Genomic DNA, 23,166 nt, shown 5'->3' on the forward strand with positions numbered 1-23,166 from the left:
ATATTTTAAAATCATCACTTCCAGATCTAATCATGCATTTTTATTAACTCTTATGATATCAATTGAATTCACGTAAGCTAGTACAATATCTAATAGACAAGAAGTTTTTAATTGTTTAGAAGTATTAGAAATACTTTATCTTGATTGGCTTTACATGTTATATTCGTAAATATTTATTGAAAAGACTAAGACTAACGGAAACGTAATGTTTTAGTTCTTAGTGTATATATTTAAGCGTTTGTTGTAAATTTTACTAATGAACTGTACCTGTGATAGTTTTATCATTGAGCTGACGGGCTATTTTTAATCACATTTCTAGAACATGCAAGACATCGGCAACAAGTCATAGGACAGCCAGTATCTACGTCCATTTCAAGTCGTTCTTCAGTTTACTTTAATAATTTTTTGTCCAAGCATCCCGATCTGACTACAAAACAAAACACGTCAGAAAAACTATTTTCCGAAGAACTGAGGTCACACGTGCTAACCCCGAGCACCAATCTGATAAATAGAGTTAGCTCGTCGAGCCTGACTATGGGTATTTCTGAGAGGTCGGAAAGCCGTTGTATCAGCGAAGGTGCTGGTACTGTAGAAGGTTCACCGAGTGAGTCCGCACTGTCAGTTACGAGACTGGTGGGAAAGCCGTCAACGCCTTTGCCGGCTGTGAAGAGGAGCCCTTCCCTGACAGACGAACCCAATTCTACAGCAGCAGATCTGGCACCTTCATCTGGTCATCTAGATACTTCATCTTACCAAGATTCAGATGAACAAGAGGATAAAGATGAACGAGCCGAAAACGACGTTGATGCCAACCATTGCCTAGAATCAGTCGAACGTGAAGAATTTCCAAAACGTAAACAACGGCGGTACCGTACGACTTTCACTAGTTTCCAACTTGAAGAGTTGGAGAAAGCTTTCTCACGAACACATTACCCTGATGTCTTTACGAGGTGAGGTTTTACAGTTACGTGTAGTTATATACTGTTCTAATAGAAAGACAGCAGAAAGGTTTATTATTTTAAGCCCACGTGCAGGTACGGAACATAAGAGGCTTTTACTGCAATTTTAGCTACACACGTTACGTTGAAATTTTCACCACCGGCTGGCTCATTAATAGATCCAACTTATTAGTCCCAGAGGATTTCATTCAGCCAGAAGACAATGTATGCTTTAAAAACTGGCGCGAATTTACCCAACGCAGCAGTTGTTGCTGCTTCTGTTGGAATAGAAATTAAATAATTAATATTTGTTCCCAGTCTTTAGAGAGAGAGAAAAAAAAGGTTAACAGTCTTTGGAAACGAAAAAATTACGAATATAAGAAACAGACAAAACTATTCAGTTGAATTTAAAGTCTTATAAGCTTCAATATGCTTCAGCTCACTGTTTTTTATCAATAATGTGAGCAAAACTCATGTTGTGAAGATGCATTACTCCAAAAATGACTCCAAAATTACTTTTTATAGATGGTTATCTGCTTTGAATTAATCTATAGAGTAATATTTTTACAAATTGTAAATTGCAGTAACCGATTTACAAATATCCCACATTAAAAAGTGTTATATTTCAGGTAAAGTTTAAAAAGTTTGAAAACTGTTCACTGAATACCATTTTAACTGAAGTATTCATGGATATGTTGGTGTATAATATTCAGTATCAGAAAACATTTATTTTAGACTTTCTAAATGTCGTCGTTGGAAAGTTTGTTTGTTTTGGAATTTCGCACAAAGCTACTCGAGGGCTATCTGTGCTAGCCGTCCCTAATTTAGCAGTGTAAGACTAGAGGGAAGGCAGCTAGTCATCACCACCCACCGCCAACTCTTGGGCTACTCTTTTACCAACGAATAGTGGGATTGACCGTCACATTATACACCCCCACGGCTGGGAGGGCGAGCATGTTTAGCGCGACGGGGGCGCGAACCGCCAACTCTTGGGCTACTCTTTTACCAACGAATAGTGGGATTGACCGTCACATTATACACCCCCACGGCTGGGAGGGCGAGCATGTTTAGCGACGGGGCGCGAACCCGCGACCCTCGGATTACGAGTCGCACGCCTTACGCGCTAGGCCATGCCAGGCCCGGAAAGTTTGTAAAAAATAAATTTATTTTTAAAGCTTTAAACTTGTATCACTTCATGTCCATCAGAGTATTCATTTCTTGTAATGTGTATATCTACATTTCTTTTACCAATCAATCAGCAGATATGTCTGTAGTGTTATATTTATATATATCGATATGATGTATTTTCTTATCAATAGCTGTCCATTTACTGTTTTGTCTTTTTCTTTCTTTCAATACGTCCGCTCGTTCACGTTTTTATCTTTTTTTTTAACTACCTCTGACACGAAATATTGTAATTTACAATTGTCACACGTAGTTTGCTTCGGGTGATGTTCAGGTGCATTTTCTTCTTAATAAACATACATTCTGAAATATAAATTTAAGGTGGTGCATGATGAAACATACATGATTCTTCCCTCTAACATAAAGAAACGATATTCTGATACAAACAAACATTAATAATAAGAAAAAAACAACTTAGATTCAGTTATTCGAATTAATTTCATAATTAAAATCTCAAGTACACATTTACAGGTTTATTTGTTTTAAATATATAAATCAGATTGAAATTCAGGACGTATGTTGTCACATGTCATTATCTGAGCAGACTGGAGATAAAATATACACTTTATTATGAGATGGTGGCGACGTCTAGATTTTATAACAATTGTTAGATTAAATGACATCGTGTGTAAGGAGATTTATATTAAACAAAAACAAGTAGAACAGTATTAAATAGTTAAAAATAAGCACGTATCTCGCAAAGTGACACATATTTTATGCATGGACCTCCATTTGGTACCTTAACAACCGCTTTATTTGAGTGGATTTCTCAGTGTTCTAAACACTGTGTATTTGCTGGATAACAGTTTTACTGTTTGGCTTTATTATTTGGACTTGTATTGCTCTTTATGTGAGGGTAATTTAACGATAGGTAGCCTGACGCTAGAGTCCTTATTATTTTTGTGACTGTATTAAAGGTCTAAGAAAAGTAGAGAGATACTGGTGTGATATGGGTGTGAAGACTTTAAAATCATAAATTGATAAGGTGTCTAGATAATAATACCCTTAATACTGTGTTCATAATGATAGGTTAGCAGAAGAAAGACGAACCGATAGCCTACTGTTGTAAGATTTATATTGGTGTAGTTTTGAACTCGGCAGGGACCCCGAAGTAAGTCTACCAGTCAAGGACTCTGATGGACAAAGTTTTTGAAATTCGTGACTACGGGGTGATAATAACAATCCCTATAATCTATTTTGTAGTCATATTGTTGAGTGTTATTTGTACGTTGAAGACGACTTACAATTGTTTAGTCCTCAGGTTAAATCTGGTGTCTGCTATTACAATTTGGTTTTATGGAACGTTTTAGTCTATATGAAGTCCCTAGCTCTAAGTCGTTTCCATTTAGATATAAACTGAAGCAGTTTGCCAGGATTCACTCTCGTTGTTCTATTTTGTTTTCTTGTTCTAATGTACCGAAAATGAAATTAAACAGAGTCATGGAATACTCGGCTAAAAGTAAATAGCCAGTCATTTTATCATTTGTGGTAAATACGAACATCTGTTCACCTATTTCATCAGATCTGTTTTACATAATGAGCTCAGCTACTACAATTAAATATAATAAGCTATGTTTGATCAAATTGTGACTCTCACAATGCCAGCACAAACTGTACACATTTGGGATATTTAATATCCAGATTCTTCATTCTTCCTCATATGCAGAAGGCAAAACCACAATCTAGTGTCTGACACCTTTGGTTATCTATGCTTCTAAATTGTGCGGATTTAACGGCAAACTTGTATGTTTTGGTTGCTTGAATGTAAAAAACTGATAAATAACTGTATTGAACATCACCAAGTTAGATTCAGTGTCGTCACGCGGGGATGGAAGATATTGTGAGTTTGCCATAGGTAGGTACCTTGAACAAAATGCATGTAAATGAATGTAAATAGACGGCAGAATTCACAACTATATTACACCAGCAGCTCAACCTCCTGAAGATTCTACATCTTACAGAGTGAAGAAGATGTATTAAACAACAGAGACACAAATAGACGAGAACTTCCTCAAAAACAAAGTATTCTGCTGCCTGTTGTAATGGCTAAATCATACATTTTTTTTACTCTAACTAACAGTTTTAGATTTCTTTTATTAGTGCAAATACACAATTGACAATGGAAACACTACTGTTTACAGACTTACTACGTAAAAATGTCAATGAACAATAATAATTTTGTCTCAGTATCCAAACATTGCAAAAGAATCAAAAGTAAGTTATTAATTTAAATTAACTTGGTATGGTTGCCAGTTTGAGAATAAGTGGCTTTCATATGTGTATGTGAATGTAAGTTCACATGGTTTGTCACAACCGCATTTGTTTCACCTGAGCTGCAACTGGCGGAAGAAGACCTCCTACACTTGCCTTCTTCCAGTAAAGGAAAGATATGAGCTTCCTCGATACTAGTGCCTCCACTACCGGTGTTAGAGACATCAGTTGAAAATCTAGTGGTTAAGCCTCGTCCTTTGGCCACTTTACTTATAACAGCCTACTATTCGAGTCCATCTAAGTGATAAGAAAAATGTTATCATCGATCCAAAATGTAACATCACTATAAATGTCTCATGACGTAAATATTATATTCAGAAAGTAAAAGGACTTTCCCACCAGGATCACATCAGAAAAGTTCCATGAAACCAGAGCAATCAAGAAGTAAAAACTCTCACCTCACCAATGTAACCACCAGAAGCCCATACTAAGACCACAAAATAGACAGTTAAGACCTAATCACCATCATTTCCTGTTACCCGATTAATGTCCACCATAACAAAGACGGCTTCCAATACATTCCAAAACAAGAGTTTCAGAGCAAAAAACGTGCATGTGACATCACTTTCAAATGATATGACCACCAGTGGGTCTAAGCTGTCCACTAAACAGTGACCTGGGAATGGAACCTGATCCACGCAAAGAAGGCTATATTGCAGGAGCAAAATCAATGTGAAGGAATCAGACTAAACAAACAGCAGTTGGGAGAGCCCGCGTGAGCCTGAAGAGATGTTGCAAAAGCAAATGTCAACAGAGTAAAATATCAGCATAGGCATATCATTTCTATGTTTTATAGCATTCTAATATTCAAAATGTACCACATAGTGTTGTAGAATGCTATCCCAAATATAGTATTTCTTTACCATAAATATTTATACAATTGGAAATTACGTCAAGTACATAGTATTTTTAATTATCATTTTACGAATTTAAGTTTGGTGTAAAGTGCAATGAATGTATCAGGATTCTATGCTGTATTTTGAAAGAGAGTATAGGTAAAAAGTATAAGAAAATATTATACTTTCGATCAGTTCTGACTACACTTGCAGTTTTCAATAGGCCTGTGAGAAACTGGTATAACTGGGTATAGATTTTTCAATACCAAATAGATATTTCCTTTATATTGTTTAATACTGAGAATAAACAATGCACGTAAAGAAGGAAATATGGTAATATGAACTTAAGTGAATTATTTGAACCAAACTTTGTATTCTATGGTGATTTGAGCCAGTTTTTTTCACTATATAGCAACTCTAAATGATGTGAATAATATTGTAAAGTTTCGTTGAATTCATCGTAAGATATTATACAGCGAACCAAATATTTCAATTGTTTGTCCTGTGTTGAATTAAAATTAAAAAGAATTATATGCCACTGTTGCCTTTAACAAGCTGGCGAGGCGCGATTATAGTTAATTATATTTGTCATAAGACATTAGTATTGTATTGTAATGTTCATTGGTAGGCAAATATCGTATGAACAGTTAACGACAGCTCAATATGATATACTACATACATGGACTAAAAGGGGATATTACCATACATATAACTTTACGGCAATGGACAGGCAATGAATTTGGTAAGGTAGATTCGTTTGTACGCGGTGAGAAGATAGGAAAGCATTTCGTCTATAGTTAGTATGAGTTAAGGTGAGGCAGCTGTCTATACGACAATATTTCGTGTGTCTCCGCCGGTAGGAGAATGGGAAGTTCACGGACTTACAACGCTAAAATCTGGGTTTAGATTTCGCGCGGTAGACGAAACGGATAGCTCCATATAGCTTTGCTGTAACGAAACCAAAGAAGTTTCGTATGAGGGATATGCGTGTTTAGCACAGTTACAAAACAGAAAAGTTGAGTTTAGGCTAGCCAGCCAGTTATATAAGTCTGTATTCTATTAGAGTTGGGTTACTAATACAGGAACATTCGAATGTAATATGTATTTGTTCGTAATTAACTGCAGTTTAGGAAAGTTATTATTCAAGCTCTTCAAAACGTTCATTCGTTCGTTTGTTCTAGTTGCGTATTGTACAGTAGTTAATTTACGATATTAAAATTTACTTCTGTATAATAATGAATATGGTTTCATCACGACTAATATAATTCTAGTTTTAGCTTAGTTTCTTGGATTATGTGCACTTATGTGTTTTGAAAGAGTTTCGTTTCAAACCGGGTGTAGAATACCTCTTGGAATGAATACTTTGGGTAGATACGTGTAACATTGTTGTAAATATTTTTGTGAAGGCTGTCAATATCGTTCACTGTTGTTCAATTATTGGTGAAGTAAGTAGTTGTTCTGTAAAGTGTGCAAGTAGTTGCTTGTTGCTAGACAATTTCAAGTGCAATTTGTTCAATTGAAATTCTTAATTGCTGGTCAAACAGTTGCAATGTAGACAGAGCATCATAATATTGCAATTTAAAGCATGCGATAAACATGAGATTCCCTAAATTAAGTTGATTGCTGAAGCGGCCTAAAACGGGGGGGGGGGGAGTTGTGGTAATCGATGGTCATAAACTCAACACTCTTGTAACCTACAACACCATTTCACTGATATGTACAATATCTTTCCTATTATGTGGAAGTTATAGCGACCTATTATTTAATATGTGTTTGTAAACTGAAGTGGAACTCTGTAGTGACTAGTCGCCTTAGAACTAGTGACTTACAGGGGGTGGACAAAAATGTAATCCCCCCTTGAAAATGTTGTTAATTTGTTACATCCTTTATTAAATAACTGAAAACATTTGTAAAACTTTATGTTTTTAGAACATACTCGACGATATCTGTTCGAATATGATCTCAAATTGAGATGTCAAATCCTAATTTTAACCTTGGCTTTCGTAGATACCTGAAGTTTTTATGAATTTAGTTATATTTTCTCATAAAAAATGTTGTGCACCTGCTGTAGTTTCTTAGATCTTGTTGCAATTCGTTTTACATATTTTCTGGAAGCACTTGTTTTTGTCCATTCCTCGTACGTTTCTTCATGACTAGTGACTAGTCGCCTTATGTGCTGGCTACTTCTTGGCTAGGTGATACATTTTTCCTGGTATGTAAACTGGCACTCCAAGATCACTTACAAACCAGGATGTCATGGGTATGACTGGCTACACTACTGACACAATTTCTATTGCAGTTTTAGTTCTTTGCTTATGAAAGAAAGGGGTTGACTTCAGAATCGAGACAAAATGATTGTAGATGTTATCAGTTCAGCTGAACTTCCTTTTTTGTATATAAATCTTCAACAACTGTGTATCTACTTAAATTTATTGTCTGTTACGGCCTTCATCTTTGCACGTTTATCTTCCTGAATATGTTATCTATTCCAGTATTGAAAATCAACGTATTTCAGCATTTATCATAAACGATTGCACGAAATCATGTTTCATAATAAAACAGTAAATAAGGCGTGCTGATTTTATAATAAATAAAATACAACTTCTTATTTGTTTTTCTAACTAAAATTTTATGTATAGAATCTTCTGAAAATTCGATTATTTGCTTTCCTGTGTACAATTTGTATATAATTTTGTTCGTTGTTGTCCAAAACATTTTACAAACCAAAATTGTTTAGAACCTTACAATTTTGAATCTAGGTTTAATATTTACCGTGAAATATTTATAAGAAAAATTATATTTACATAGTTCTTTACGAACAATGGGAAATATACTTGAAATAAGCAAAAAATATAATAATTTCTATAGAGTTTCGAAGTCGTTATTATTTGATTGAAGGAAAGTTTTTTAGTATACCGTTTATGAGCAATATTTTCACGACTTAAAGAAAAAATATAACAGGTGGAAATCCTACGAAGCTGTATATCATTGAAAACTTATGCTACCTTGAGGACATGAAAAATGATACGTATAGCTGATAGAACTCTATCTTTTAAAGCGAAAAAAAAAAGCAAAATATTTCCTCGTAGAGCCAGGCGTCACCTAATGGTTATTATGTTAGGCTGTATACTTTACGAACCAAAATTGGAAATGCAATGTTATTGAACAAACTACACACCTTCTGATATGATTATGTTATAAGAGTAACAATGAAGCACGTTACTCAAAACAAACCTAGCGAATGCCGTCTTTCCTCTGATCAGTGTTTCGAAATTAGAGAGAGTTATATTTAAAATCTAGTTGTCTCTAAACTAGAATGTTTAGTACAAGTGTCCCATAAAGTGCCATTCAGGTTGAAAATATAAACGTGTTACGTTTACGTTTAGTAAATCAAACATTTAAGAAGTACAGAAAAAATTACTCTTTGATTACAATCCTGGTAGAGTACTTTCTTACTGAAATATAGAGAGGTAAGTAAGAAAATAATTTATGTATATTTATATATACATATGTGATCTTATGACTCGTGTAAAAAGGAGTGTTTTTCTCTCAGAATCTTACCAACAGAAGTGCTGGTTTCCATGTTAAATTTTCATATTTATATACAACTTTATCGCGACATAATTTTGCTGATTAGAATGGCGGGTTCTTCTGTAGGTTTGTTTTTATATTTGTTATCACAGCACTAGTACAAATAAAACGGTATATTTGTGCGACGTGAAAATGATTTTATTTCTGAAATATAAGCTCCAGGTTAATGAGTCATAAGAAAACTAAACAAAACAAAAAAAAAAACAACATACAAGTATAGAGACAAAGTTGCAGGACTTAGTTTTTTTCTTTTCTTGTTCTTTTTTCAGTTCTTCAACGGGAGGACTCATCTCTATTGAAGTGAAACAACTTCCGCTTGGAAAATAATAATGTATACAATCACAATAATTGAATTCTACATTATATGTATGTAAAAACTTACCGTCTAAACAACATGGTACTACATCATAGAAAACTGAAGACCTTTTTCATTGTTGTGTTCTTGGTTCTTACGCAAAGATGCAAAAATACATCGAACGGCATTCAAGTTAAATTCCTGTTTCACAATAAAATGACAACATAGCCGTATTCTTTATTCAATCGAAAAAATCTAAAGAAATTTCGCCTTTTGTACGAAAAATTATATCGGTTCGTCAACAATGTACATATATTTCTCGTCACGATTAATAATCCTGGCTATTGTAAATTCAAATTCCAGTTAAATGAATTTGACTGAAAAGTTCAGACATATTATCCCGAGGATGGCTTACGTTTCTTTTTTTAAAAGAAACAAATCAAAATATTCACAAACAAATAATCATTACTTTGACATATAATCAACACAGATATTTATATATACAAAATAATATGGACCGAATGCGAACCAGTGGTCAGAGTGCCGCACTGTGGATCTGAAGTTCCGTGATTCGTGCTCTTATCCCGCCAAAAAATAACATGTATCTCGCGCTGCAGTTTAAGGCCGTGAATGCGTTATAAAAGCACTGTAAAGTCTCACTGTATTCCATTAGAGATAGCGGTAGATGGTGTTGATTAGTTGCCTTCCCTCTAGTCTATTACTTCAAGTAGGGACATCTCTCACAGAGTGCCCTCGAGTAGCTTCGTGCGAAATTATATAAACGACAACAACAATTATCTGATGAGCAGGTGGCCGACACTTATCAATACGTAGTCGAAATGAGCTTTGAGTGCCAATATTGAACAAGAAATAAATATTGGTTTAGGCACTTTTTAATACTTGCTTGACGAACTCTACATAAGAATATTACGAATAAAAGGGTTTAACTGTATCCAGTCTTAAGTCTATATTTCGAACATTGTTCAAGGTTTCGGACATTACTCAAGTAATGTTGTCTAGTAGACTGCACGTGTATTATATAATATAAACTATCACACATGACAAACGTACTTAAAAATACTGATAAACGTCTCTTGTCTAGTTCTTTAACTGTCTTTATCCTTTTTTTATTCAAATGTTGACTTCTAGAATTGGTTAGTTACCAGAACCAAATTTGACTTCTGTAATGTGTTTTACTGCAAGTTCGGTGGAAATAGCGAAACTGTCAGTAAAGGCAGAATTATACTAATAATATCTACTCAACATCATGTGTATGTTAATAGTATTTTATTTATCCTTTAAAATTAAGCTTATTTAGTTTACACGATAGTAATTGCGTTTTCTTGTTTTTGTTTTTGTATTATAGGGAAGAGCTCGCCATGAGAGTAGACTTGACAGAAGCGCGCGTGCAGGTAAGTTATACGGCTTCAGCTTCCGGAAAGAAACCTGGAGAGTTATTAAGATTTCATAAATAGTGTTTAAGCCATCAAAGAACATTTAATGTCTAGAACATAAACATTGTGCATACTAACATAAGCAAGTAACACGATACTGTGGCGGAATTGGCCAGAAGAACAGAGCAAGATTAAGTTCATACATGTTTTCATATACCAGACAGGAGTATCTCAAACATCTAAACTTAAAAAGATCTCTCGAACATACACACCTAGAGAAAGAAAAATACACTGTAGGACTTGTAAATTTATGAAGATAAAATCTTGTAGCGAAAGATTTGTCTTGATTAAACTGAAGTAAATAGTGAAACATATACGATTCTGAAAAACTAGCCTCTATCATCATATAAAGCTTTAGAGGTGAGAATACAGGTTTTTCAAGGGTATGTCCCACGAAAATGTATGGATACACAGCATACATCAAAAATGTCAATTGCACAGGGGAGGCACAGCGGTATGCCTGCAGAACTATACCACTGGAAACCGGGGCTCGATACCCTGGTGGACAGATATCCCATTGCACAGCTTTGTGGTTAACTATGAAGGAACAAATTAACCAGAATCGCTTACCAATATAAATACCAATTATAGCCATAAATTCACATTAAAATAAAAGTATTATGTGCTTTTCTTGGTCTGGTCTCCCCAGACAGCTACTGTGCGCAAATAAACTTTAATAATGGAACCACTGGAACATATTTCATGTCATTTTGATGACATTCATCCGGAAACCGTTAGTCATACATTCTTACAGCAGCCCGGTCTTTCTGATGGAAATATCGATACATAGACAAGGACCTTATTAAAATGTTGTTTTTTTTCAACTAACTGTTTGTCTTATTTAGATTATTTAGTGGCAGGTGCAACATAAAGTTTATATGATACGTTGTGTAAGGGGCTTTTGTATTAACAAGTTTTGAACCCTTAAAAGCTGTGATGACCTGCTTACGAAATACTAACGTTGCAAACTGTTGTTTTGACTAGGATTTTCTATAACGCAACTCAGTATGCATGGAAGCAGTGCTTCTGTGTCTAACACTGTTGTTCTTGAAGAAGGAGTTGGATAATATTTGGCCTAAAACGTTTTATTTATTGTTGTATATACCTTCGTCGAAGACATTTTGGATAAACGATGGATATAATAAAATTTCAGAGGGGTATTCAACCCTTCAATTTTATTGTCATAGTGTAACCCAACAACATCTTATTGTATACTATTAAGAAATAACTTTCTTGTATCTCTCCATTTCTGTTAATGGGCATTTAAATTATCATTTTATATTTAAGATGTATACACTTATTAAAAAAATTTGTTTTGACATACAGACCTATATATATAAAGAGGAATACTTCTTTTTGACATACAAAATTATAGAGGAAGATCTTTCTTGGACATGACTCATCAATAAAAACCTTTACCAAAAGAATAAAACTTAAAATTATTTTGGAAATACTAAGAAAGGAAAAATCACCCCTCTGGATATATATACATAAATATAAAACTATTGAAGAAAATATTTTTTGCGCAAAAAAAAAAGCCCACGTAGAGAAGCCTTTCTCTTGGATATATATATAAATATATACTCTGTATAGAAGATTGGGACAATAGTCTAGTAAGATAAAAGGGAGAACTGTATTAAAAACAGCAAATCCAAAGATCCGACTAATTACATTTCAATAAACAAAAATAAAAATCAAGGACACCAGGCAAATGAAAATAAATTCTAAGTTACGGGCTGTAATGTGGTATATTTAATGTGCCCTACGTTTAGGAGGTGACTGCGGAAGAAGGACCCAAATTACGGTGGGGATACACCGTCTATCAGTCTTAAACTTCGTTCACCAGTTTCATCCGCATAAAATATCTTATCACATATAAAGTTTTGTTCAGTGTCTGAAAATTCGTAGTTACAGTGGACTCAATAGATGGTGGTTGGGAGTTATACTACTTAGTTTAGATAAGTGGTTAAGATTATATATACAAACGTGATTTATTAACTGTGTTACTAATTAGAGCATCGCCACTATAATGGGGACTGTAATATTAACTTCAGGAGGTAAGTTTCACTTACCCCCAAGGGGTGATATGTTATTTCGTGTTTTTTTTTTCTTTATTTCCCTCTTCCTTTCTTTAAAGAGCAAACATCATCCCACAAATGTCTTCAGGCAGCGGAGGCTAATATAGATGTAAAACGTTGTGAGTTTTAGCACCCACATTTCGCTTTCCTAATTGTTGTTGCATTAGATTATTATTTAGTTTTGATTATTTTATTATAATTTATTTTTATGAATTTCTTCATGTGATACTGGCGAACAAAGGTTAAGACTGGTAGAAGGTGTATCCCCACCGCAATGTAGGTCCTTCTTCTTCAGTCACCTCCAAAATCTAGGAATCGTTTTACATCCCACATTACAGCCTGTACTATAGGAATCCTTTTGATTTCTTCGGCGTCTTGGATTTTTGTTGAGGTTGTTTTTGGTTATTAGAATATATGCATATTCTGATCGACTCAAACTTATTTGTTTCAATTCGACGCTTAAGGGCCCGGCATGGCCAGGTGGATAAGGCACTCGATTCGTAATCCGAAAGTCGCGGGTTCGAATCCCCGTCGCACCAAAAATGCTCGCCCTTTCAGCCGTGGGGGCGTTATAATGTGACGGTCAATCCCACTATTCGTTGGTAAAAGAGTAGCCCAAGAGTTGGCGGTGGGTGTTGATGACTAGCGGACTTCCCTCTAGTCTTACACTACTAAATTAGGGATGGCTATTGTAGATAGCCCTCGTGTAGCTTTGCGCGAAATTAAAAAAAACAAAACAAACAATGAATCGACACTTAATGTATCTTTATTTCAAAGTTATATCATTTGTAATACTTATTGGTTCCAATATAATTATTAATGCAATCACCGACTGTTTTAATCAGTTTCAGCTGTACAAAAAATATAGATAAATCAATTAATATGTGCCTTGGAAATACTTCAGACATATATTTCTTTTTAGTTTATGATATTTCTAGAAACCGTGAAAAACTTGTTGTAAAAAAGATGTTTACTCCTAAACAGGTTTATTACTTGTTAAACTAAATAGAAATGAACCTGTGAAATTGCGTATATTGAGGTTTACTGAGATGACACTCAAGTATTATAGACTCAATTTATGTAAATCCATTGACTAGTGTATAGAATCCTCGATGTTTCTATTTGAATATCCAAATGCTTTTTGTTTTGCTTTTCTTTTTCAGTTTTAGCTGTGTAATATTAATTTTTATCAACAGCTTAATAAATGCTATTACAAAGCGTTGATTAGTTGAATATAAACCATTAACTAATTTTAAAAAAACAACTCTTTCTCGCTCTATACGTACAAATGCATAAAGTTGTATCTGCTCTAAATATAAGGCACACAGATGGGAAAGTCTAGATCCTGTTTGCACACGGAACGATCTTTCTCTTTGTGTCTACTGACTAGTCGATAAAAACTATGAATTAATTATTTCTCAATATTTATTTTACCTTCAGTAGTATCTCTTACTCAATAAGCGTGAAAAGAGGGTAGTTAATTTATGTATAAGAAACACGGTGATTAACAGATCACTAGATTCATCAGATATGATAAGAACAAATTAATAAACCTATACAAATAACGATAGAAAATAAGGTATAAGTAACTTGTTTTAAACAATAGACAATAAGAACTATTAACTGACGCAGTAATATTGTAGCAGATGTCTGAATATCAGTCGAAATTTTGGGTAAGTAGTATGGACATAAAATTAATAAACAAAGTAAAATTCAAGTGCTTTAGAGAATAATACATAAAAATAAACAGCAAGAATGTCTGACAAAAACATTCACAAAGAAAGAGCGAAATAAATGTCTGAATATAACTAACGTGGGTGAAGATACGAAATTGTAGTAGGTGACTAAGTTTTAAACACTTTAGAAACATGTATACTCTAGATAATAATGAACTGGTATAATTATCTAGTTTGAATCTAAAATTTGTAACAAGTATTGATTTTTTATATAAACGTAAATGTTTATTTTAAAAATTAATTAAAAAGCTGGTGGGGAGACTATTGTTCTTAAATAAAATTCAGTAATTGTTAGTTCAGAGATACAGTTGTTCTTAAATAAAATTCAGTGATGGTTAATTCAGAGATGCAGTCGTTCTTAGATAAAATTCAGTGATTGTTAGTTCAGACATACAGTTGTTCTTAAATAAAATTCAGTGATGATTAGTTCAGAGAGACAGTTGTTCTTAAATAAAATTCAGTGATGGTTAGTTCAGAGATACAGTTGTTCTTAAATAAAATTCAGTGATTGTTAGTTCAGAGATACAGTTGTTCTTAAATAAAATTCAGTAATAGGGTGATACTATTACTTCTTAAAATTATAAGAAGAAAAATTTAAAGTTCGGAAATATTACTTGTGATTTACATGTGAGGTCATTTTCCTTTTGCTTTTTTTCATATAGCTCATAGGAAATTAAGTGAAATAATTTGTAAGCGTAAGTAGAAATTTCGGACAACTAATTTAAAATTGTTTTACTAATTTTTCTTTAATGAAGATCTCCCCTTAAAATTTGTTGTTTTCTTAGTGCGAAACTATACAAGGAGATATCTCTGTTAACCACAGGAAATCGAATTCCAAATTTTAGCTTTGTGAGTTCGTAAACTTAATGCTATACCACCTGGTGAATCCTTAAAAGTCATAGATGGTCGACTACGTACATGTATTGCTGTTAAATAATTAATAACAATCTTTTTGATTTGCGTTTGATATTCTGTTTTCGTTATATTTTTGCCAACTAAATTATCAAACAGAAAATAACTGAAGTGTGTCTTATTCCTTTACCCTGGGTAATTGAAATCATCTGATAATTAGCAAGTCAAAATGTTGTATATTTTAACACCTGCTGCAAGTAGTTAAAGAATAACCTTACTCTTTATGCTTGGTTATTTTGATCAGTGTATATACGTATTTAATAAATAATTTGCTCGTTTGTTTTTGAATTTCACTCAAAGCTACAAGAGGGCTATCTGCGCTAGACGTCTCTAATTTAACTACTCTTTTACCAACGAATAGTGGGGTTGACCGTCACATTATAATGCCCCCACGGCATGTTTGGTGTGATGGAGATTCGAACCCGCGACCCTCGGATTACGAGTCAAGCGCCCTAATCACTTGGCCGTGTTGGGCCTTAACAAGTAGTTTTTCCCTAAAGATTGTATCTAAATCTCATAGATATATATGCGTGTGTGCGTATGTATGTATATGTATATGTATATATATATAAACTTAGCATAAAAATATTCCATTGTCAGCCCTAGATGTCATCTAAAAGTCATATTCATTCCTGTTAAACTTGAATCATTCAATGTACACTTCTTTATAAAAAATAACTATCTGCAAGTAGCTTTTCCTGTTACAGAAGTAAAATGCATATAATTTTAAAAGAAATATCTATCTGAAAGACATCATACTGTTCCTGAAACTCCACAGAGATCAATGTCATCTGAACAAACGGAGATTTTTTCCCATTACATTTTACTTGAAATATAGATGATTTTTGCATGTGGGCTTCAGGTGCTATTATTACAATACAGTTATTTTGCTCCGTAATTAATATTCATAGTTTAATTAAGTTATGATGATGATAAAGGTTATAAAATGTGTTTGGAGAAACTTCGTTCACGACTCACTCACACGCGAGTAAAACGTAAATGTTTACTGAGCTAAGTTAGAAAAAAAAAACATTTAATTGAAAGCTGACGCTCAATACCCATCCGTGTGATTTCTACGAAAAATAAATGTGGTTTTTAATTTACGCGTCCCTTTTGACTGTACTCTTGTCTTATTTATATAAAAACTAATCTACGCTAACCTTATGCGTAATGTGGCGTTATCTTAACTAGCTAACTTCAGAGACTTCTATATTGTTTTAATATTTCTGTTGACAAATTCGATATCACAGTCTGACCAAATTACTGCTTCAGGTGTTGCTATATATGTAAGGTAAACTCGTAGACTACCTGCGTGCCGAGTCGGTAGCTTTTAGAAAAAATAAACAAACCTGCAATTAGTGCCAACATTCGTAAACTGGTTCTGTGCACGCGATCATTGTTTTCAATCTTATCTTTTCAAGTCTTTAGCTGATCTAGGAATTCTCTTCTTAGTTGTTTTTTTTTTACTTCAATAAAATCACAAAATTTATTACTATATTTCTATTTCGCTTTTTGAACAGAAAGTGTGCAAAAACATGAAGTTTTGAACGTAGATTTGGACATACACACGTACTTGATACAAAAACTAGACATCTGACAAAAATAGATAAAATTAGATTATATTCGATCGGAGTGCAGTCATGCTTCTAAATTTTCTCAATTGAATTATGAGCTATTTGATTATTGTCGTTTCAATAGTTAGGCGAAGTAAAGATCGTGCCTTAACTATAAAATCTATCCAGTCAGACCAAATCACTGAACTGTTTCGAATTACAATTTGTACTCCTTCGCCACCTTTATTATCTTATTATGACATGAATTATTAAATGATTACAGCTCCTTAAGTTATTTTTACTTTTGACCAAACAAGAAAAGCAGAAAACCTTTGGAATTGAATAGCTATTCTTCATGATCCTTGCTTTTTGGACTTAAATGTATTCAAATCTTAAAGTTCAAAGGAAATCTGGCAAGTTTGGTGTACGGGCCTCTCTGTTCCTTATTCATCGTCACAGACTGAGAAAAAAACAACATTTTTCGTCCTATTTATATATAACATGTATATATATAATTGAGATAGTTCTTAATTAAAAAAAGTCAAAGTGACTTCAGTTACTGATATAAAAAATTAACATACAGAAAAAAGTATCAGTTAACATTAATTAATATTGATGAATAAAAGTTTTTTATTTTGAAGCTCTAACATGTAGTAATGCAGACTAGTATTGTACCAACATTTAGTAAACAGATAAGTTAACACTTTTTACAAGTGATAAACAGATATTATATAATTTAAAGTTCTAAAATGTAGTACACAGACTAAGATATGCATTTAGTAAACAATTATAGATTTCACAGATTCTTGTAATAACTATTTTCAGTGTTGTCATTCTTTAAAAGTGAGGTTTAAAATAATTTTGAAAAGATTAATAGAAACTTCTTCCAGAAATGTAAAAGACACCTATTCTATGTCTGCAAATCTGTCAGACATGATAAAAGTGTAAGTGAAATAAAACGACGAAAATAGTTAAACCGACTCCTCAAAAAGCTTTATTTGATGCATTTGTAGCAATGAGAAATGAGCTTGCTTGATTCCTTTTGTTTTGTTTGGTTGTTGTTTTTTTTATTTGGAGGTAATAATGCTGTTAATCAGGACTAGTTCAGTGTCTCTTGACATGCCTGCACGCTACAGAAACCCTCCAGGCATAGCTTTGGTAGTAGGAGCTGATTTCTGTTGTGATCAGAGACATCATTAATGACACATATTAATCATATCCAGTAATTAACTCAGTCCTCGTCTTTTATTCAATCTTGTATGCCTTCCAGTAATATTCGGCACCCTATAATCTTAAATATTATTGCAATTGTCGTGGTGTAAAAAACTTCGTTAACAAGGCTTAATATTTTTATTTTTATAGTTTCTCTCTGCAAAAGGGATTGTGGCTGCTGGACCACTGTCTGTTGTTTAGTTCTCAGAACACAAAACCCGATCTTGTAATTCAACAATATTTCCCAGGAAGATAAAAAGATTACTGGTGGTAAAAAAAAAAGTCTGTTATTGATACCTTTCTACTTTCAGAGGTATACGACTAAAAATTCTCGGAACTTTTGTCTTTTTCATTCCTCCTTTACATAACAGAAGGTATGATCTTGTGTCTAGCAGTGTGAACGTTGCCAATTCAGTCTTATTCGTAAAACTTTACTACATTCTATGTATCAAACAATCTACTGTCAAAATGGCTTACAAAGATTTGGAATTTTCATCTGTAAGCTAGGTCTTACTAAAAAATGTTTTATAAACTTTTACCAAAATTTGATTTTGTATACGAACGTTTAAATTATCCTCAAGTTTGTTTGTTTTTTTAACGTGTACCAAAATAGCTAACCTTTAAATAAATTATTCACACATTAAGCGGCTGGTTCTTTATTTACGTGTTTAAATTAATTCAATGCGGATTCGCAAAAGTGAAACACTCTAAACAAGCCCAGTGGTTCAGTGGTAAGCTTTAGAGCTTATAAAACACACAATTTTGTGCTCGATCCTGTCGTAGGCAAAATGCGGATATCCCATTCGCAGCTTTGCATTCTGATAATTTTTAAGGTAATAAATTTGTTTGCTTTGTTTTGAATTTCGCTTTCTACGGTAGCTGTCCCTAATTTAGCAGTGTAAGACTAGAGGAAAGGCAACTAATCATCACCACCCACCGCCAACTCTTGGGCTACTCTTTCACCAACGAATAGTGGGATTGGCCGTCACATTATAACGCCCCACGGCTGAAGGGACGAGCATGTTCGGTGCGACGAGATTCAAACCCGCGACCCTCATATTACAAGTCGAGTGCCTTAACCACCTGGCTATGCCGGGCCAATAAATTTGTGGTGTTTGCATCTTGAAACCGTATTCTTTGATACTATAAAGCATTAAAATCAAAGCTTTTAACACACAGCATTTCTAACATTTATTAGAATTTAAAATGAGCATTATTACAGAATTTTTACATTTAGAATCAAATAAATGTATCTTTAAAAATTTTCAGGGAAATATTTCATGATTTGACTTTAAAATGCATGCTATGAACAACTTATTAAATTAATTTTTCTTAAAGGTGTATATTGTTTTTCCTTAGGTGTGGTTCCAAAACCGCAGAGCCAAATGGAGAAAACAGGAAAAAGCGGTTGGGAACATTACTCAGACTCCAGGTTACAATCCATACTCTATTACGCCTCCAAATTCTACATCTACAAACACGCTTGGACCACCAAATTCATTTTCTTCGCTTAACTTTGCTAGAAAGCCATATGATGCTGCAATTTTCAGCGCCACTTCGCGACTACCTTCTGCATATTTATCGCCTGCAGCCACAGGCTTGTTGCCATTGGCTGGGGCTTATTTGGGGCCATCAACGTACGCTTTGCGCGATCTAGCATCGTACCCAACTTCTCTCGTACCCCCAACAGTATCAGCTCCTTTCTCAACTCCCTATCCAGTCACTTCTTTCCAAACGTTGCTGGCTAATTTATCGGCTCAAAGTAGACCAAAGTTGCCAGGCGAAGGAACCAATGAACATTACACAGAAATTCTCAGCCACTTGCCTTCAGTCTCATCAGCCACAGGAATTTTACCGGGAACCCTGAACTTTGATCGTAGGAGCTCCAGTATAGCCACCCTTCGTCAAAAAGCAAGAGAGCATGAGATTCGAATGGAGATTATTCGAAAAATAAATGGTGAATATATCAGTTGAATGACTCAACAAATAAACCATTCTCATATGAAAAGTTTTTCTATTTTGGAAGTGTCCATTAACTTTGTCGACTCTTTGAAGTGTTGCTCTAAACCAAAGATATTTCATCAATTAGTGTCAATGTTCATTGTAAATGTAACTAATATCTGCATTTCTTTAAGTTAAACTGATTTTCAAAGCCTTTAGTGCTTTCTGTATCCGTCCAATGTGATGAAGAAAATGTTGCCGCTACTGGCCTTGATATTTTAAGCACCATCCATTATGAAATGTTTCTTTTTCGAATTCGTTCGTTTGGGTCTTGGAATGGTTTTTATTGATTTGGAACATAGTAATAATACTTTTAATCACTTAAGAAATACAATAACTGAAAAGCTTTTGCAGTTTTATAAGAGAAATTTGGCCTTATTCACAAAACTAAAGTCTCTTTAACGAAGTTAAAGTATAAAGAAGTAATCTTAATTCCACGAAATACCATATGCTGCTTTCAATATAGTATATTTCTGATAAGTTTTCTTAAAAGCAAGTGCGAGAAGACTGTTCACTGCAGTGTTCTAGGTGAAAAGTAGAGGTGTTCGTCTAAAGTGCGATTTTGTGAGTGTTTTACGTACTCAAGTTGTACAAACTGAATCCATCAAAGTCCAAGATTTCTTTATTTAAAACACTTTTATAAAATAAGGAAGAAATATCTTATGATGCATTAGTTTTAAGGTACTGAGATAGCAAAATGAGTTGAGTGTTTTTGCTTTCTTAGGTTACAGTTAAATGAATGTACGAAATACAGATGTCGCACTTAATTACAATGTGATCTTTAAACAGTTAACTCTTCACTGTGTATCGCTCAAAGTCTATCGTATATATATGGTAAGAAATTCGTAAGTTATATTTTAGACAGTAATGCTGGATCTGTGCAAGCATTCCATTAAAAACTTCTTTTACTTCCTTAAAATAAAGTATGTATTTTATCTAATTATTCTGTACTTTAACTGTATTTATGAAGTACTTATCGTGATTTTATTTTCTTGTGTAAGGTAAATGTGTAATGAAGTTAAATGAGTCCGTCCATTGGTTCAAAGAATGTATTTGTTGATCTGTGTTCTGGACTTTGCATTAGCAGCTTTTCGTCCACTCCTATATATTATGATACGAACGTTTTACAGTATATAAAGCGAAGCTTCAGCCATTTCGGATGTTCCTGTTTTGAAGACTGGCTTTTGTAATAAAACAGATCTTCGGTTCCTATATGTTTGATTTAAGTTTTATAATAAATAAATTTCGCGTGAAAGACAAGAAAAAGGGTTACAGGATTTCATGCTTACTTGTTAAATTGATTGTTCTATCCATGTGTTTCCCTAATATCAAGAACGTAACATATATATATACAAAGATAAGAAAAAGGGTTGCAGAATTTCATGCTTACCTGTTCAATTGATTGTTGTATCCATGTGTTTCCCTAATATCAAGAACGTAACATATATATATTTGTTTAATTGATTTTCAATTTAGAAAAATCAAATTCAATGGCTCACAAAAGCTCTATTGAGCACAGATAGACTAGTTTTTGTAGCTGCTATGACATTTTTTGCATCATTATTTGTGTTAAGGCGTGCGACTCGTAATCTGAGGGTCGCGAGTTCGCATCCTCGTCGCGCCACACATGCTCGCCCTTTCAGCCGTGGGGGCGTTATAATGTGACAATCAATCCCACAATTCGTTGTTAAAAAAGTAGCTCAAGAGTTGGCGATGGGTGGTGATGACTAGCTGCCTTCCCTCTAGTCTTACACTACTAAATTAGGGACGGCTAGCACAGATAGCCCTCGAGTAGCTTTTTGCGAAATTCAAAAAACAAACAAACAAGCATCATTATTCAAAATTATTTTCTGCACTATGCCAATAATTCTAAACATTATTAATCAAAGTAAAATATGGTTTGATTTTCTTCATAGGAATGAAGTAGATATTTTCTTCAAATCACTAGTATGTACATGTTTTACCAAAAAGAAAAAACGAATGAACATTTCCAAGATCACATCCAGTAGTGTCTAAAAGGGTTTTAATAAAGTTAAAAATGAAGTCTTTCACAATGCTTTGAAACACGACTTTATACGTGTTCATATATTATAATTATATAATAAAATAAAGTTTAACGACCACCGATTTCTTTAACTTCAATTCGTTGCTGATAAATAGGGATTATCTGTTGTTTATTGAGAAACGAGGTCATTACGATTACATCTATACATCTTTTCTAAAAAACATTGTGAATGACAAATGTATAATTCTGTTAGGTTTTAACCAATACATTAGTATAGAATTGGTAATATTACAAGCATCGTAAATCAATACTTTGTAAATCTTTTTGAAAGTTCTAATTCTATAAAAACATGATTAAAAAAAGCAACTATTGCCGAAGGTTATTGATTGTGGGGAAAAAATAGACACAAACTGAGAAAATTGTTATAAGGATTGTTTGAGTAGCAAAGCTACACGAGGGCTATCTGCGCTTGCCGTCCCTAATTTAGCAGTGTAAGACTAGAGGGAAGGCAGCTAGTTATCACCACGCACCGCCAACTCTTGGGATTGACCGTCACTTTACAAGACTCCCACGGCTGAAAGGGCGAGCATGTTTGGTGCGACGGGGAGTCGAACGCCTTAACCCACCTGGCCACGCCGGGTCTCTGTTATAAGGAAATAACAGATTCCAGTTTGCTCATTTTTCAAACTAAACAAGCACCAGTTGATAATGTATTAAGGTTTGACTCATGAAAACATCGATATTGACTGTTTTGTTAAATGATCAAACAAACCAATCTTAAGTGCAAACCACATTTAAAAATCAAAGTGCAAAAAAAAAAAATTAAAATAAGCCCTCGCTTTTTTTTTTTGCATGACAGATACGCCGTCTTTTAAAATATATGGGTCTGTTTTTTACATTTCTGAATCAACATCCAAGCAGCCATTAGCTTAAGTAAGTTATTTATTACTTATCCTATAAGCTGCACATGGTAAACCTGTTACGCATCGTGTCCTAACTGGTAAATCGGCTAAGACTCATTACAACAAAACATTTCAACAGAAAACACTGAGTAAGGTAACTGGATAAGTCTTAATCAGATAACAATTCTATCTTATTT

The 23,166-nt window shown here is 33.8% G+C and overlaps 1 protein-coding gene across 8 annotated transcripts in view; it reads left to right on the forward strand.

Moving 5' to 3' along the window:
* The window catches only part of LOC143245626 (homeobox protein ARX-like), a 154,160-nt gene extending 132,886 nt beyond the window's left edge, over nucleotides 1-21,274 (forward strand). For all 8 annotated transcript variants that reach the window (XM_076491991.1, XM_076491985.1, XM_076491998.1 and 5 more), the window contains exons 2-4: nucleotides 320-950; nucleotides 10,483-10,528; nucleotides 19,421-21,274. In XM_076491991.1, coding sequence (XP_076348106.1) covers nucleotides 320-950; nucleotides 10,483-10,528; nucleotides 19,421-20,035 — 1,292 coding nt within the window. In that variant the 3' untranslated portion in view covers nucleotides 20,036-21,274. The remainder of the gene's footprint in view (nucleotides 1-319; nucleotides 951-10,482; nucleotides 10,529-19,420) is intronic.
* Nucleotides 21,275-23,166: the final 1,892 nt, after the last annotated feature.

The sequence above is a fragment of the Tachypleus tridentatus genome, chromosome 1, assembly GCF_004210375.1.
Source record: "Tachypleus tridentatus isolate NWPU-2018 chromosome 1, ASM421037v1, whole genome shotgun sequence".
Taxonomy (NCBI): Eukaryota; Metazoa; Arthropoda; class Merostomata; order Xiphosura; family Limulidae; genus Tachypleus; species Tachypleus tridentatus.